Below are 17,047 nucleotides of genomic sequence, written 5' to 3'. Positions count from 1 at the left end.
AGTTAAACTCCTTTTTCACGAATTTAGCCCATTTTATGGTGTTGAGTGTTCCTTAAGATTTTGCCACATTTAATGGCATCCCTTTCTACTCCCTTAATTGGAATTCAGATAGGAAACTTAATTCTTGTCTTTCTTCTTGTTAAATGCTAAAACATATAGATTTGGCCTATTTTCATTGTAATAAAATCTTTGTCTCTTGATCTGGAGATGGTCTAAGCCTACAAATTGTTTTTATGATACCAGCATGTAACTCCAACAAACTTTTGGTAGAAAAACAAAAACACAACAGGAGTTAAGTATTCCTACCTTTTCTCCGCCATCTGTTCCCCAAGAAGTGGTCTTAGAACTTTTCTAGTCATCCTTTCATAAAACACAGCCTAAAATACTACAGTTTGCCATTTAAGACCCTCTCCTTTGGCTCTGACCTCATCCTCCAATTTTAATTTACGTTTACTCCCTTCAAGCATTCTAGGTTGCTATTAACTATTCCCTAAAGATGCCAGGCCACTTCACATTTCTGTGACTCATATGGGTTTTCTTTTATTCCTGGGAAGCATTTTCATTTTGTTCTTTCAGAATCTTTATCCTTCTTCAGAAGGCTCATCATAGGTGCTAATTCTTTCATGAAGCTCTCTCAATTCCCATAACCTTCAGTGCTTTTTTCTTCCCCAAATTGCTATTGCAATCATAGCTATTTTATTCAGGACTTTGAGGTTTACAAAGAATTCTACATGCATCTCATTTTATCCTCACAACCTTGAGAAGGTGCTTACCAATAAGGAAACTGAGGCAGAGAGAGCTAAGTGGCTTGTCCATGGCCACACAGCTAGTGCTGAGGCCAAATTTGAACTCTGGTCTTCTAGATTCAAAGTGTACCAATTAGCTTCTTTTTTTTTTTTTTTTTTTAACTTTTTTTCTTTTTTGTGCACAGCAACAAGTATTGCTGTAACAGAGGTTAAGTAATCTTTTTAGGATTATCCAACTAGTAAGCATTAAGTGTCTGAAGCCAAATTTGAACTCAGGTCCTCCTGACTTCAGGGCTGGTGCTCTATCTATTGCACCATCTAACTGCCCTACCCCCACAACTAGCTTCTACAAAAACATCTTTAGATCTCTGCTTTACTCCTTTCATTTCTTATGCTAGCTTAACTAAACCATGCTGTGTTCTCCCAATTAGATACAAACTTCTTGAGTCATGCTAATTTTAATTTTTATATTTCTAGCAAATACCTTGCATGTAGTATGCATTTAATAATGGGATCAGAGTAGAAACTCCTAGTTTGAAATATGATACATGTGATGAATTCACAAGAGTTTTCTCTTTGCCAAAAAGTACCTTTATTTATGAGAAGAGATTATACATAAAATGAAGAGGTAAAATAGGCACCAGGAGTGGTAAATAGAAATAGATTTGGGAGAATAACAGAATTAGCAAGGAAAGAGATTTGGAAGAAGTCATTAAAGAAAAGTGCTATGAGGTATAAGTATGCATTGACTGGCAGGCTATATCAACAGAGGAGTCTATCAGATCAACCAGAGTTAGCTATATCAGGAGAAAAGATGCCATTAAAGGGAAGAGCCTACAAAGAGGGAGAGAATACCTCATTGCGGGCTTGGTCCAGAAAAGGACTTAGCATTCTTTTATAAGCACATCTTTTATAGGGGAAATATAATCTGAGGGAGGTCTCTCAGGGGAAGAGGGGAAGTATCAGGGAAAAGGTGGGGAGATAAAAGATATATGTTGATATTAAGATGATCTTAAAAATACTCTGGGAAATCTTGGTTCCTATCTGAGCTTAACAAAACAGTTTGGGAAGATATCTTAAAGGTACCTTAAAGTTGCAAATCAAGGTAGTCTGGACACACTATGGTTGCCTTAAACTGTGGCAATAAGACAGTCTGGAAAACTAAGTTTCCGGGATGAGCATTTTAGGATTTCCTGACAAAGGGAGAATGTTTTAGAATTCATAACACTTAATATTTGTTGAGTTGAATTAAGGCAAGTCAAAAATGTATCAGCAACTTGATTTTTAAATCACTGTTTTGTTTTTCTGACTATTTCTCTTTAATCCTGTTCCCATCCACTTACCTCCCAATCCCCTAAAACAAAGAGAAATATTTGAGAAAAGACAACTCAACTTGCTTCATTCTGAATTTATAATGCCCATTCTTCATATGCTGTTCTATTAGGAAGGAAGAGTGTTTCCTCGTCAAGTTTTCTGGATCAAGATTTGTCATTACAATTACAGACTACATTAGCTATACTTATGGTAGACATAGAATCCAAAAGGAAATGTCAGTTTTTGAGATCCCTCATCAAGTTATTCAGCCAATAAATATTTAGGTGCCTGCCTACTCTGAACTAGGCACTGTGCTAAGGGCTTCACATATATTATCTCATTTGATCCTTGCAACTGTGAGAAATAAATATTTCTCTCTTATATGTAACTAATTATTGTGTTAGTACCAAAGTTTTTCCTGTTTTCTATTTCCTCATCCAGAAATCAACCAGTGTGAGAAATCTCTTATAGATTTATCCAGGCAGAGAGATCTAATCAGATAGTAAAAAAAAATTCTAAGTTTGGGCTAATGGGTGTATTCCTACTCATTGTGTTTGCTCAGACAGGTTCAGGGAAATGTTGATTCTCTTTATTTTCAAGACAGGTGATATGAAATTGATGTGTTTTTGATGAAGATTAATTAAGTCAGGTATCCCAACAGAGTACACCTCCCATTTGATTAATGAATTGAGTAGCCACCCCACCTCCTCTTCAAAGGACATATAAACTATGCCCATTAGGAATATTTGTTCTAAGAGAAAGAGCAAAAGAGAGATCCAGCCCTGTTGGCCTCATTAGTAAAATGATGAAATTACCCAGGAACTATGTCTCCTGAATGTTTTTAAATGTTACACCACAATTCTGAAGAGTTAAGTACTATTATTATCCCCATTTTAATGTCAAGGAAACTGAGGCAGAAAGCAGTTAAGTGAGTTGCTCCAGGTCACTCAGCTAGTAACTGAGACTGGACTTGAACTCAGGTCTTCCTGACTCTAGTCTCAGCACTCAGTTCACTAGGATATAGCTGTCATATCCCAGTCATAAAGCTTAATTTATAAATTCATGTGTACATGAGGCTTACATTTGACTCCCTGCGTTAGGGTTACTACCTTCCAGAAAACATATTTCAGGCCCTTTTTAGGTATTCTCTAAACCTAATGAAGAAACTGACATGACTTTATGTTAAAGTATGGTCCAAAAGTAAAAATACTTCTTTTTATCTAACTGTTCATTTCCTAAATCCAACTATTTTATTAAGTCCTTACATTTAAATACTAGCAGTAATAATAATAATAATCTGTATATCTCATCAATTTCCTTTGACAGTATCACCAAGAATAGTGGTTATCAGGTTCAATTAGTCTCAGGGAGCTTTTTGGGGGTCATATCTCAAGTATATACAATAGGAAAGTAACTAGAGCTTCTACAATTTATATCTAGCTGAAATAATTACATTGATATACCTGAGGCAGAGATTCCCCCTCCCCCCCACATCTCATTTTGTTCACTGATCCAAATCTTTGTTACAGTACATTCTATTTTAAATTAAGAGTATAGCTTTTTCCCCAAGATTAATCCCATATCTATTACTGAACATCAAATGAACATCTTCCCTTCTTCCACCCTTCCACTCTGTCTCCTGATAGAGGTTTGGATTTCTGCTTCTTCAGACCTGCACATTGTGAATGCAGAGCTATTATTTAGCATTGGCAGAACTGCAAATTCTAAAGGGTTAAACCATACAAGGTCATGGATATAATACAGGGATGTCCAAAGAACAGACAAATAAAAAAGATGTAGGAGTGAAGTACAAAGGGCTTTACTGAAAGAATGAGGTAAAATTTGAAAAGCACTCAACTTTCAATGGTGGACCTGGGAGTGTCCTATATTTACTATCTTTTCCTTGATAACCTTACAGGAAAGAGCAGGCCTGGGTAAGGCTGGGATACCTAGGCTCTAATTTTTGGTAGTAACCAGATTTGAGGAAGAACTCTTTGGGCCCTTGAGTCAATTAATGATGAAGACTTGAAATGATAGGCTTGGTTCAACTTTCCCAATTAAAAGTGATGAGGCCTGATTTAAACAATATGATCCATGTTATGGGTGATTCCAACATTTTACAGCTAATAGTGACATAAAGAAATGACATTAAGAAGAAGTGACATCAATCAGGGCTACAATAAAGAGGATAACATCTGCTCAGTCACTAGGTATGAGTAGAGATGATCTGTTGTCATTAAGGTGTGAAGTTCATGAACTTGTTTTGTTTTGTTTTTAATGTTTAGAAAACTGTTTCAAGATAATTCTTTTCTTTGTAAACCTATATGCTTAATTTTATGCATTTGAAAATATAATATTGAAACTGGGTTCATGACACATGCAAAAAAGATTAAGATTAAGAATTCCTGGACTAGGGAATCCTTATTGATAGCAGGAAACACTTCTGACAAATTCATATTTTCCTATTTTTATGGCCTGCAAAACAATCACCAGATCACTGAACAGTCATTTATCAAAGAATTTTGTATGCTAGTAGTATATGCATGAGATATTCCTGGTTGAGGGAAAGCCTAGAAATCAATACTTTGCTTTTTGAAACAAGTGCTCCCTCCCCCATTTTTTTGATTGATTAACAAGAATTCAACCTATTAGTATTAGTCACCTTTTTAGTCAGTTGTATAACTTTAGAGATGTCTTCTGTTGCATAAAACTATTTGTGAATATTGTCTATTCCTTTCTCATTTTCATTAAATATATCATCGATATGTCTGAAAATCATTCTCCAAGAGATGAGCAAATCACAATTGCTTTATATAACAAATTTTTATGGGAAATCATGAAAACTAAAGTTAGTTTGTCTTTTGCCATTTCCTATTTTGATGGCTTGTTTGAATAGAGCAAGCTGAAGTTATTGAAAGTGTTTGCAATTGTCTTATCCTTCCTACTAATTTCAAGTTGGTTTTGGCTACTGCTAAAACTAGTTAATGTTCTGACTGTACAAAGATAGCTCATTCTGGAAGAAGAGCTTAAAAGTAATAAGACCTCCTAAAAGTAGGAAGTAATCCCACAATATTCCAACAAAAGTGTCCAATAATGTTCTTAACATTTTAACTTATAACTGCTTTTCCAAATGCTTTTAGGCAATATAAAACAATAATTCTCATTCTATATTATGGTTTTTCTATCATGTATTAACAAAGGATAAGTACTGGCAGGGTAGACCATATTGGAAAAGCATAGGAAAGCAGCAAGTACAATATGAGGTATAAGTCTGCTATCTAAGGACCATCCTAGCTAAGTAAAGAGAAGAAACTAAAAGAAGGCTGACCAACAGATGATGAATTCTTGAGTCTTGAAAAACTACAAAACAAAGAAAAATAAAAAGATGATCCAAGTCTTTGCATGCTTTTTTTTTCCACCACAATAATCAGAGGGATGAGTGCTTAAAAAAAAAAAATGACTGACAGAGGATATTAAAATAACCTGTTTAAAAAAAAAAAATAATACCAATGAGTCTTTTCCAATCATTAACAAATTCACATGTTACAGAAGTTACTGACCTACTACACTACTGACATTTTCATTTTAAACATAACCAAAAGACATAAGAAGTTTTCCTACATATGAATGGATAACTCACAGATTCTCCTTGAAACATCCATAAGTTGGTTTTATCAAATGCCCCAAAGTAACATGAAACACTTCACAGGACATTTGGTCATTTCATCTCTCAGTGCTGATGATGAGCTTAAACAAAATAAAGTGCCATTAGGGTAATTACAGCCACTGGATTTAAAGGGAAAATGGATTGCTACAAAAACTCAAAAGTAGTCTAACATGGAAAGAATGAGTACGTAACTGCTATGGCTTCTGAAGTACCCTTACCACAGTGGAAAAAGGAAGGAGAACATGTTACAGTCAGTGGGAATGAAAGGGTGAAGGAACATGTATTGAAAGTTAGTCTAACCAGTGGTGAGCAATGAATTTTACTCCGCAAATCTGATTCACTCTCTATCCTGGCAAAAATGGCATACTTTCTGCTTAAAGAATGGAACACATTTCTTCTTGGTTTTTTTAAACGTTTAAAATCACATAAGTACAGAATGTCAGAGCTAGAAGGAAGCACTTCCTCTTTTGCTTTACTAAAGAATGAGATAGAACACATCCTCTTTATAACATAACTTTATTTACTACTTTTTTTTAGAGTGATTTGGATTGATTTGAATGAAATTACTTTGTGAATTCCTTGAGAGAAGTTACTAGTTTTTGTCTTTGTATCTCTAATGTTTAACACAGTACCTGGCACATAGCAGGTACTGAATAAATGCTTGCCTATTTGATTGCGTGCTCTCAGTGAGGAACAAGGTGATTTGAAGAGGTATGAGTTGATGGTGAAACAAGCACATAGCAACAGGGCAGATGTCTAGTCTCTAGTCCTGTCTGACAGTTAAGAGAAAATTATATAAAATAGAGACTGAGGTACTCACTCTAAGTTAAGTCAACTCTGCTTCAAAACTTACTCCAATGGTAGAGTACTTACCAGATAAGTTTTCACAGATAATTCTTAAATTATACTTAAAAAGTGTCCTATTTCATGAAAAGGCAGGGTTTTTTTTTTTTTTTTGGCGGGATGGGGTGTGGAAAGGAATATAGGGGTAGGGTGGTAAAGGTGAGTAACAGCATATTATAGGAAAATTTTTTCAATATTGGTTAGTGTTTCTAATTGTTTTTGTCACTCTTCATTTATTTACTGTAGGCAATTGAGGTTACATGACTTGCCCAGGGTCACATAGAATTGTTGTGTCTGAGACAAGATTTTAACTCAGGTCCTCCTGACTCAAGGGCTGGTGCTCTGCTCATGCCATCTAGGTGCCCTCCTCTTTGTAATTATAAAGGTTTTTTCTCTGTGAGGAGAGGGAGAGAGAAATTGGGAAATATAAGTTTTGCCAATATAATATCTTTATCAATATTAAGTAATTAAAAAATTTCTACTTACAATAAAAAGTAATTTTTAAAAATCTTTAATTTTACTTAGGTAGAGTTTTTAATTTTTGAACTTTTTTCACTTTGTGTAGTATTTAATATGAATCCCCTATAGTTTCACATAAGCTTTTAACTATACATTTTTATGGTGATTGACTTTTATTAAAAATTAAGGCAGGAGTTAGACATAAGGAGGACTATTATAGATCACTACCTTGCTGCAAAATATGCCAAACCCATCAAGGAATGGTGCTGGATAAGTCAAACAAGGTCCATCAGTAATATTTTCTGTAACAGGTATAGTCCACATGATATTCTGGCTAAAGAAAACATACTCCAGTAGGTGGTGCAAGATAGCTATGGAAAAAGCAAAAGTGTTACAATACACTTTTAAGTCACAGGATTTTTTTTTTTTTTTTTTTTTGTATAATAGAAGCATTACCCAAATGAAAACACTAAACTCTAAGAAGCAATGTTATATTGTTGGGGAAAAAAGAGAGGAATGTACTTCGTTCCCCCATTACAAACATCACATCAGAATTTTTCCTTTATTTTCTGCAATATATACTAAAAAAATTCAAACGTTATACTTTGAGGATATTAATTTTATTTAGTATTCTACTACTTACTAAACTCTATTCCGTACCCCCCTATCCCAAAGCTAGTGATTTTAAAAAAAAGATGATAAGACATATCCAGCATAGCACTGTCTCCTTTTTTCTACCCCGTGGTTTTCATGAAGTCCTAGCTAAAATCCCATCTTCAACAGTCTTTCCCAATTCCCTTGAATTCCAATACCTTCCTTCTGTTGATTATCTCCAATGAACCTGAATATAGAATTTATTTGTACATAGTTATTAGTATGTTGTTTCCTTCATTAGATAGTGAGCTCCTCATTATCACAAGAACAGGGGCTATCTTTTAATTCCTAACGCTAATACATGACAAATAGCAGGCACAATATTTATTGATTGACCACTTTCACAATAATTTCATTAATACAAAATAAACAAAAGCCACCAAAGCACAGCAAAATCTTGTAGAAAGATTGCTTGGTTCATTATCTCTTTTTAACACTTCCTATTTCACTAACTTTTTCCTGTGATATTTCACCTAACATTGTTTTTTTTTTCCTTTGCTTTCTTTTCAGGCACAAGAAAGCCTGTGTTTCATTCTACATAAAATGCACAATGGTCATAAAGGATTTAAGAGTATTCTATAACAATTGAGAGAGGTTCCCTACCCCAATTCTTTTCTGTGAGTAATCTTTCCCTGGGGGATTTACATGGTACTCCAGACTCAGTGCCCCAAGAATCCAGTAACACGGCGTTCCAAAGAACTAAATTAATAATGGTAAGTAGGGTGGACCAGCAGTTCAATCCACAGGTCCACGAGTGTTTATCATGAATGAGAAGCATGGGTGTCTTTCATACTGCAGACTCATAATGGGCTCATGAACATTAGAAAACCTACATCTTTTTCACATTACCTTTTCTATCATTCCCCCAAACCTGAAGAAATCTTAAACCTGTTAACAGTTAAACATAAGATTTAAGTAAATCTGGCCTAGCAGTGTCAGAGTTGCAATATAAAGAAGTAAAGAGTATGAGAACAGGAATCTGATCTTATATCTCTTTAAAACTCTCTTCCCCTGCAACTCAAACCTCCCGCTAAGATTATTTCCAATTTATCCAATACATATCTTGTTTATACATAACTGTTTTCTCCCTTATTAGATTATGGGTTTATGAGAATGTTTTTTTTGCCTCTCCATCCTCAGCACTTAATACAATGCCTGGCATATAACAGGTACTTAATAAATGCTTATTGATGAGATTTCTTTAAATTTTCTATTTCTGTCAATGGCACTAGCACCTTACCCACCAAGTTCAAAACCTCAGTATTTTTTTTTGACTTTCCCCTTTTCCTCACTTAGCACCCACATACAATTATTCCATCAAAGTCTTTTAAATTCTACCTTCATAACATTGCTTACAACTGTCCCTTCCTTTCCAAAGACAAAGGCACTGATTCTAATTCAGAACCCTCATCTGCTCTGAACTATTGTACTAATTTTTAAACTCTTTTTCTTGACTCCTTTTTTCAGTATTCTCACTGTCTAGAATTCTACTCACTGTGTTGGGTCCTGGGCTGCCCTACTCATCTCCTTTTATCACTTGGTGATCTTATTAACTCCCATAGATTTAATTACCATTCTTATCCTGTTGATTTTCAAACCTTTCTAAACTGCCCTAAATTCTCTGCTGGTTTTCAAACTCCATCTGCCTTTCAGACAACTTGAAATAGCCAACAGACATCTGAAACTCAACATATGTTCAAATTCAAATCCATTGTCTTTCCCCCAAACCCTCTTCCGATTCTGCTTTCTATTACTTTAAAGAGCCCCACAATGCTTTTAGTCCATCTGCTCACAAGCTAGGAGTCATTCTCCATTCTCCATTATTTCTTACCTTCCCACACCCAATATCTTGCCAAGGCCTGTCCGTTTCACCATTGCAGTATCTCTTCTCCCTTCCAGCATTGCCATCACTCTGGTCCAGGCTTCATCGTCTCATGCTTGGTCTCTTGCAATAACTTGTTTGCCTACTACAGAGTCTTTTTCCACTACTAGAGTCTTTTCCCACTCTGATTCATCTTCCAATCAGCCACCAAAGTAATTTTCCTAAACCATGGGTCCAATCATGTCATTCACACCTTCTCTGCCTAATGGCTTCTGGTATGTCTCAACTAAAATTCTATCTTTTAAAAATTTTTTTTAAATTAAAATTTAAAATTTAAAAATACATTAAAAATAAAATTTTAAAAATTTTAAAAAATCATTCCTATTTATTCTGTATGTAGTTAGATGTCACAGTGGGCAAACTGCCAGGCCTATAGTCAGGCAGACCCGAGTTTAGATCTGATCTCACACTGTAGCTATGTAACTCTGGGCAAGTCACTTAACCCTGTTTGACTCAGTTTCCTCATCTGAAAAATAAGCTGGAGAAGGAAATGGCAAATACTTTTAATTTCTTTGCAATGAAAATCCAAAATCGTCAAACATCACTGAAGTGACTGAACAACAGGCCTATGAGCATAGGCTTGTTTGTATGTTTGCTTGTTGTCTTTCCTCTTAGATAAGCTCCTTCCTGAGGATAAGAATGGTCTTTTGCCTCTTTTTGTACTGATGAGGAAACTGCTTGGCATAGAGTAGGTGCTTAATAAGTTTTCTGTCTGAATGAATACAGAGAGGTTTGGAGAGACTTACATGAATGCTAAGTGATACTAAGTGAAATGAGCAGAACCAGCAGATCATTATATACTTCAACTACAATACTGTATGAGGATGTATTCTGATGGAAGTGACTTTCTTTGACAAAGAGAAGATCTAATTCAGTTCCAGTTGATCAATGATAGACAGAAGCAGCTACACCCAAAGAAAGAACACTGGTAAATGAATCTAAACTGTTTGCATTTTTGTTTTTCTTCCCGGGTTATTTTTACCTTCTGAATCCAATTCTTCCTGTGCAACAAGAAAACTGTTCGGTTCTGCACACATATATTGTATCTAGGATATACTATAACATATTTATCATGTATAAGACTGCTTGCTATCTAGGGGAGGGGGTGGAGGGAGGGAAGGGAAAAGTCGGAACAGAAGTGAGTGCAAGGGATAATGTTGTAAAAAATTACCCAGGCATATGTTCTCTTAATAAAAAGTTACAATTAAAAAAAAAAGTTTTCTGTCTGATTAATGGAGGGCCAAATAGCAGATACTTAATGTTTGATTTAATTTATTGAACAGAGAGTTAGTTATTTAAGGTAGTTACTTTAAAGAAAAGTAATAGTGGTCAAAATTTTTCACATCAGCAAAAATATGTGGACTGGAACCTAAGAAAGGTTATATATGTAGAATTCTACACCATTATTGCAAGGTTAAAAAAAAAAAAAAACCAAACCTTTTATTATGGTATTCTGAGGGATGATGTGCAAATCCAAATTACTTTACTTAGCAATCTTGAGTAAGTCACAACCTGTCTGTCAGCCTGTTTTCTTACCTTTAAAATGAAGATAAACCCCATTCCATCGACCTCACAAGTCTATGAAAATCAAATATTAAATGTATGGGACTATGCTCTAAAAGCTGTAAAACACTATGCAAATTGTAAATTATTACTACAGAACTCTATGCAATTAATAACCTTGTATAAATTATATTAAATTATTAAAAACAACTTGACTCTGTAGTGTTTAACTGCCACAAACCCACAAGAAAATAATTATTTAATAATAATTACCACTAGAATGCAAGCAAAGAAAATGGAATGACTATAGGAACTCCTAAGAAATTAAAACAAAGCTCTTAAAGAAAAATCCAAAAGGAGAGCTGAGAACCCAGAAAAAATTAGCAACATAGATAAGCTGAAATAAAATGGAAGCAAAAAAGAATTCAATAATACAGCAAATAATATCAAAAGATACAACAAAATTGAAATACCTGAAATATATTCAATTTTTAAAAAATGACTTGAAAAACAGAGTTTAGAGAGAATCTGAGAATCATTTACTGGCTTCCCAGAAAAACAAAATGAAACCAAAAAACCCTGAATATGATATTTCAAGAAAAGAACAGTGCAGACCTACCTTATAACTTAGGGTAGTTAGCTCTCACAGGACATAGAGCACCCAGGACTGAAGTCAAGAAACTTCATCTTTCTGAATTAAAATTTAATCTCAGAAACTTACTAGTTATGTGACCTGGGCAAGTCAATATCATTAGTATCCTAATCTGAATATGAACTACAAAAGGAAATGATAAACCATTTCAGTGTCTGAGCTAAGAAAGTCCTAAATGAGGTCACAGAGAGTTGGGCACAACTGAAAAACAAATGAACATCACCTATTTCTTTCCCAACTTGGATTGCTAGATTTTTCACCTACTTTACGCAAATAAGGGAGCAATTACCTGTAAGCATGTATGAAGATAAAACACAAAAGATACATTTTTGACAATGAAACCCTAATGTCAGATGAGTTGTTTTCATGAGCCTCCTGGCAATTTTGTCATACAAATAACATTCTCTTTTAAAAGATACTGTATGATATAGTCTAAGGCAGCCATTTCCTGAAACTGTGTTCTATAAAATCCTCATGTTCTACCTGACCAAAACGGGGTTTCATGTGAACATTTTGAGGTTATTAAATATTTTGCTATCCAAAATATCAAATATGAAGACATATTCAAAAAGCTTACATGTAACAACATATTAGTAAGTAAATGATCTTCATTTCCCATTTTCAAAATTTCTTTGAATTCTGCCTTTAAATCCTGAGGGCACAGAATACACATACACCAGGATCACAGAGTTAAAGAACTATAGATTAAGAGTTGGAAGAAGCCTTCTTGAGGACATCAATTAAGGGTCCTTTCAGGATGCCTGAAGCCCTAAGTTGTTCTATGGCTACTATATAAGAAATTATTTATCCATGGTAATTATTGTATTCTTACCTGTATTATTAACAATTAAACATTAGGAATTGATTTCAGTTAGTCATGTCAAAGGTCTTAATAATGAAAACCAGTTAAGTCACTTTAACTTGCTGACTCTCAAATATCAGCATAGAGATACAGTATTATATTCACAGTTAACTAGCATACATGCTTATCATTAAATAGAATTCAGTAACAATATAAACTTTACCTCATTTACAGATGAGAGTGGAAGGTTAGCTCTGGATGGCTGCTTGGTCCTTGATGCTTTAAGTGGTCTCTTGATTTGCTGAACTTCTAGTTTTCCAGTTGGTGTAGATGAATAATGTCTCTTCAATATTTTCATAGGCCAATTAGTATATAATAGTCTTAGTTTGTGATTCATTTTCCTACAAGTCCCAAAAGATTTCTGGGATAGAACATTCATTTCTTCAACTCTGAAGAACACAGTCTTCAGCTGAAATACTATGTTTGCAGCTGATACTTTCCAATTGATGTGTCCAGGAAATGAACATTTCAAATCATCAATTGCTGTTTCAGAAAAGCATAAACCCGAGTTTCGATTTATTGTCAGGGTCCTGCATGTTGTCTTTTCAAATAATTTTAGTGGTTTTAGTGTTGGACGAAGAACTCTAGGAAGACTTTGGCACTGGTATAGTTTTGCTAAAATGTAGGGAGATTTGGCCAGATCTTGGAGCAGTTGAACTTGCATCACAGCACTCAAAACTAAATAAAACAAAATTTCAGAGTTTAACATTTGACAGTCAACAAGTACTTATTAATAAATAAAGGCAAATTACAGCTATCTATGAAGTGATTGTCCATCCCTCTGCATTCTGCCCTCTGGGCTTGGCTTCTGAATCTCCCAGACTTTGCCCCCATTGTTTAGCTGCTTTCCGAAGCATCAAGGCACCTTGAGGAAGAGACATGAAGAAATACATACCAAGTAGGTCAAACCATTGTCATCTTGGATACCACTAATGTCCCTCTACCCTCAAGCTTCCGGCCTTGCTTCCAGCCTACTATCCTCACCTCTAATTCTGAAAAGCAGCTCCAGTAGAATTGCAGCCTGAGAGAACTGACTGATCCTACAGGAACTATATAGCCACAGCTACTGGAGACCCAGGAAAGAACTTGTTACTCAAGTCCTTTACATTGTCATAGGGGTCAATGGTAGAAACCTATCATCTTCTCAGTGAAAATGACATCAAAAAGAGGCTTGACCAGGTACATTGCTTCTGGGCCATAAGACCAAGAGTTTTACTTTGGGACTTGTGGAAAACTTCTGTATGCTTTGTCTTCTCCAACCAGAATGAAAACTCTTGGAGATTGAAGCTGTCTGACTTCTTTATTTGAACCCCCAGTTTAACACAAAGCTTTGCACATAGTAATTGCTTAATAAATGATTAAATTATTTAAAAAAAAAAAAAAAAGGCAAAATACTTTCCCAGTATTAGAGAAATACATGTTCCAGTTGAACATGTCTTCCCAGTTGGAGAGATAATTTATCTAGTGACATACAAATTATATACAGTGTAACAAACTCCAATGGAAATGTTCTATTTTTGAGTTGCGTAAAATTCTGAAGCTATAACAGAGCACTTTAGGAAAATCCAAAAGATACATCTATGAGCTCAAATTTGTTACTTTAAGTGTTCAAATAAGCAAGCAAGAAACATTTATTAAATCAAAACCAATTTTACAACAGAAACTGTGATGATAGGAACTTCAGATACAAGGACAAAATGAAAGAGTTCCTGCACTCAATGAACTAATTCTATCTTCATTTACGATTGTAGGCCAAGCCTCAATTAGGTTCCAGGTTCAAAAAACAACAAATATTTTTTGAACATAAGACATGATTAAAAGAAAATTCAAATTAAAAACATCAATTAAAAAGGACACAAGGAAAAGAAGACATTACTTGACCTCTCTTGAACAATCAATACTGCAAACAAGTCTTGGAAACCTTTTGTCTAAATGACAAGCAAGTAGAGTAAGGAAGGAAAATGGCCTCAATGGACCAAAGATACAGCTCAAGAGGAGATAATTCCCATTCTACAATACAACAGATAATACTTATCTCGTCCTTTTCCCAGGAAGTAGGGTCTTTAAAATTTCTTAGGTAAACTTCCACCACTAAAATATTCTTAAAATCACCCCAACATAAGCAGTACTGGAGCAGCACAAATCAAAAAATAAGTCTTGTCACAACAGTGGGAAAGTGATATCTTCTACAAATAAAACATGTGTGACGACCAGAAACGTTTAGATCCACAGAACAGATGATCCTTTTGATATGGTCTCTGATCTCTACAATAAGTTTGGATCATCTGAATTAAAATAGCTGAGATCATAGCCTCTTACATGCAACTTCTCCTGGGATCTAAGGTGACACCAGGAGTCACTTTGTATTGCTATACTTGTATTTCAGGATTCCTTGATCCATTAGTCAAAATAGATGATATAATAGGGAAAAGCTAGAAAGAGTCAAGTAGGACCATATCAGTGGTCTTGTTCAGCTAAGTTCTCCTGAAAAAATAGATCCAAGAAACTGCTAGAATGGAGAGCCTTCCCTGATTTGTTCCGAATAGCATTGATTTATTAAAGACAAAGTCTCTGCAAAGTAGCACAGCTACCTTCAATCATCTGAGGTGAAATGTTGTTTTAGAAGTAATTTGAGTATTTCATGTATCATTCCAGCTGAGTGAAAATGGTGTGGAAGATGAGAAAGACAGCAAATGTGAAGGCAATGTGCTTGCTCCTGACACTGTTCATAGTAAAATGAGTATATCCTGAACAGAGTCAATGGCAGAAGGAAGCCCACAGGGAGAGAGGGAATAAGTATCTATATGGCCTACTACATGCCAGAGAGTGCTACATGCCATGCAAAATACTTTACAAACATTACTTCTTTTGCTGCTTTGCAAGGTATATGCTGTTACTTATCCTCATTTTACAGCTGAGGAAATTGAGGCTAAGAAACAGAGGTCTTAACCTCTTTGCCTAAGAACATACAACCTAGATCAGGTCTTCCTATATCTAAGTGCAGAGGTTTATCCAATTTAACACCTAGATATCATACTGAAGAAGAATGTATTCTTAAAGGGTCTTGATTGGTTCAGAAAGAGATTTACCTGGCTTTATAAGTTTATATCCTGAATAAGTATTAACTGTAAACCTGTCCTGCTGTGGGGGAGGAAAACCATTAAAATCAATGTGTCAATTACAGATACATTGAAAACCAAAGGGATCAGGCCAGAGGGATCTTTAGAGTTATATACTTGAGAAAAAGGAACATGTTTCCATCAACTCCTGTTTCTGATGAGTACTCAGAAGTTACTTGGGTTTCAAAACATTACCATGAGCTTTGTTCACAATGTACTAAGATATTACAGTGAAAGATGTCTGATGTTATGCAAGATGTGCACATTGGGCCTTATCTACAAGCATGAACACCTCGGGCTTCTTCATTAACCTTTCTATAATATAAAAACTTAAATGTAACTTTTAAAAGCTATAGACAGGTAGCAAGACTAAATTTGCCTCTAAGACTTAACATTTCCACATACAGTTCTCAAGGTCACAATCATTCTCTACTAGGGAAGTTTACCACATTATCTGAGCAGCTACTAACTTGTTCATAAAGTCTGTTCAAGCAACTAGCCAGTTTTCTATTATTTCTCTTCTGACCTGCCTTTTTAGAATATCATAACTCATTCTTCTGTCCATATTCAGAACTTGCAGTGATTTTGTCCCTCATGCAGTCCCAAACAAAAGTTTGAGAGCCAGAAGGTCCTTGAATAAACTAAAGAATGCCTTATCAAGAATTACAAAACATTCTTGGTTTTATTACAGGTCAGAATGTCTTCAGCAAACAGGAAAATTTAAAAGCACAAACAAAATGATCAAATAAGAACTCCAGTCCTAAGGCTCTGTCTTTTATCTCTGCTCTTTTCTTTATACTTTTTTTCCTTTAGTGAGCTCATTAACATAAAAGTTCAAATGTCTCTATTTAGATAATTCCCAAGACTAGAGGTATATATATATATATATATATATATATATATATATGCATATACATACACATAAGCATAAACACACACACACACACACACACACACGATTTCCCAAAAGTCTTAGTGCAGTTTTTGAGGAACTAAAGTTTAAACTGAACTAAAACTTTTTTGGGGGACATCTTATATGTACATGTAATACACACTTACTCAGTTTTAATCTGTTTTACTTACTCATATGATCTTTTCTCTTGAGGATAAAGGTTTCTCAAATTCTGAAATCTTATTTTCTTAATTTTGAAATCCAGTCTTGAATTTCCAACTGTCTGCTGGACATTTTAGAGAATATCCTAGCCTACTGACATATCTAGCTACATAGTTAGTATAGTGGAAAATGTGCTAAAGTTTAGGGACCTGAGTGTGAATCTTGGCTCTCCCATTTAATACCCAAGAGACCTCTGGAAAGTCATATAAAGTCTCTTGGAATGAATTCCACA

At 34.9% G+C, this 17,047-nt stretch overlaps 1 protein-coding gene across 3 annotated transcripts in view; it reads right to left on the bottom strand.

The window, feature by feature from the left end:
• Positions 1-17,047, bottom strand: part of RMND1 (required for meiotic nuclear division 1 homolog) — a 45,889-nt gene that overhangs the window by 25,720 nt on the left and 3,122 nt on the right. For all 3 annotated transcript variants that reach the window (XM_031937622.1, XM_031937621.1, XM_031937620.1), the window contains exon 2: positions 12,746-13,260. In XM_031937622.1, coding sequence (XP_031793482.1) covers positions 12,746-13,246 — 501 coding nt within the window. In that variant the 5' untranslated portion in view covers positions 13,247-13,260. The remainder of the gene's footprint in view (positions 1-12,745; positions 13,261-17,047) is intronic.

Source organism: Sarcophilus harrisii, chromosome 4, assembly GCF_902635505.1.
Source record: "Sarcophilus harrisii chromosome 4, mSarHar1.11, whole genome shotgun sequence".
Classification (NCBI taxonomy): Eukaryota; Metazoa; Chordata; class Mammalia; order Dasyuromorphia; family Dasyuridae; genus Sarcophilus; species Sarcophilus harrisii.
The sequence above is the reverse complement of the archived record's forward strand: the minus strand, read 5'-3'. Positions and strand labels throughout refer to the sequence as shown.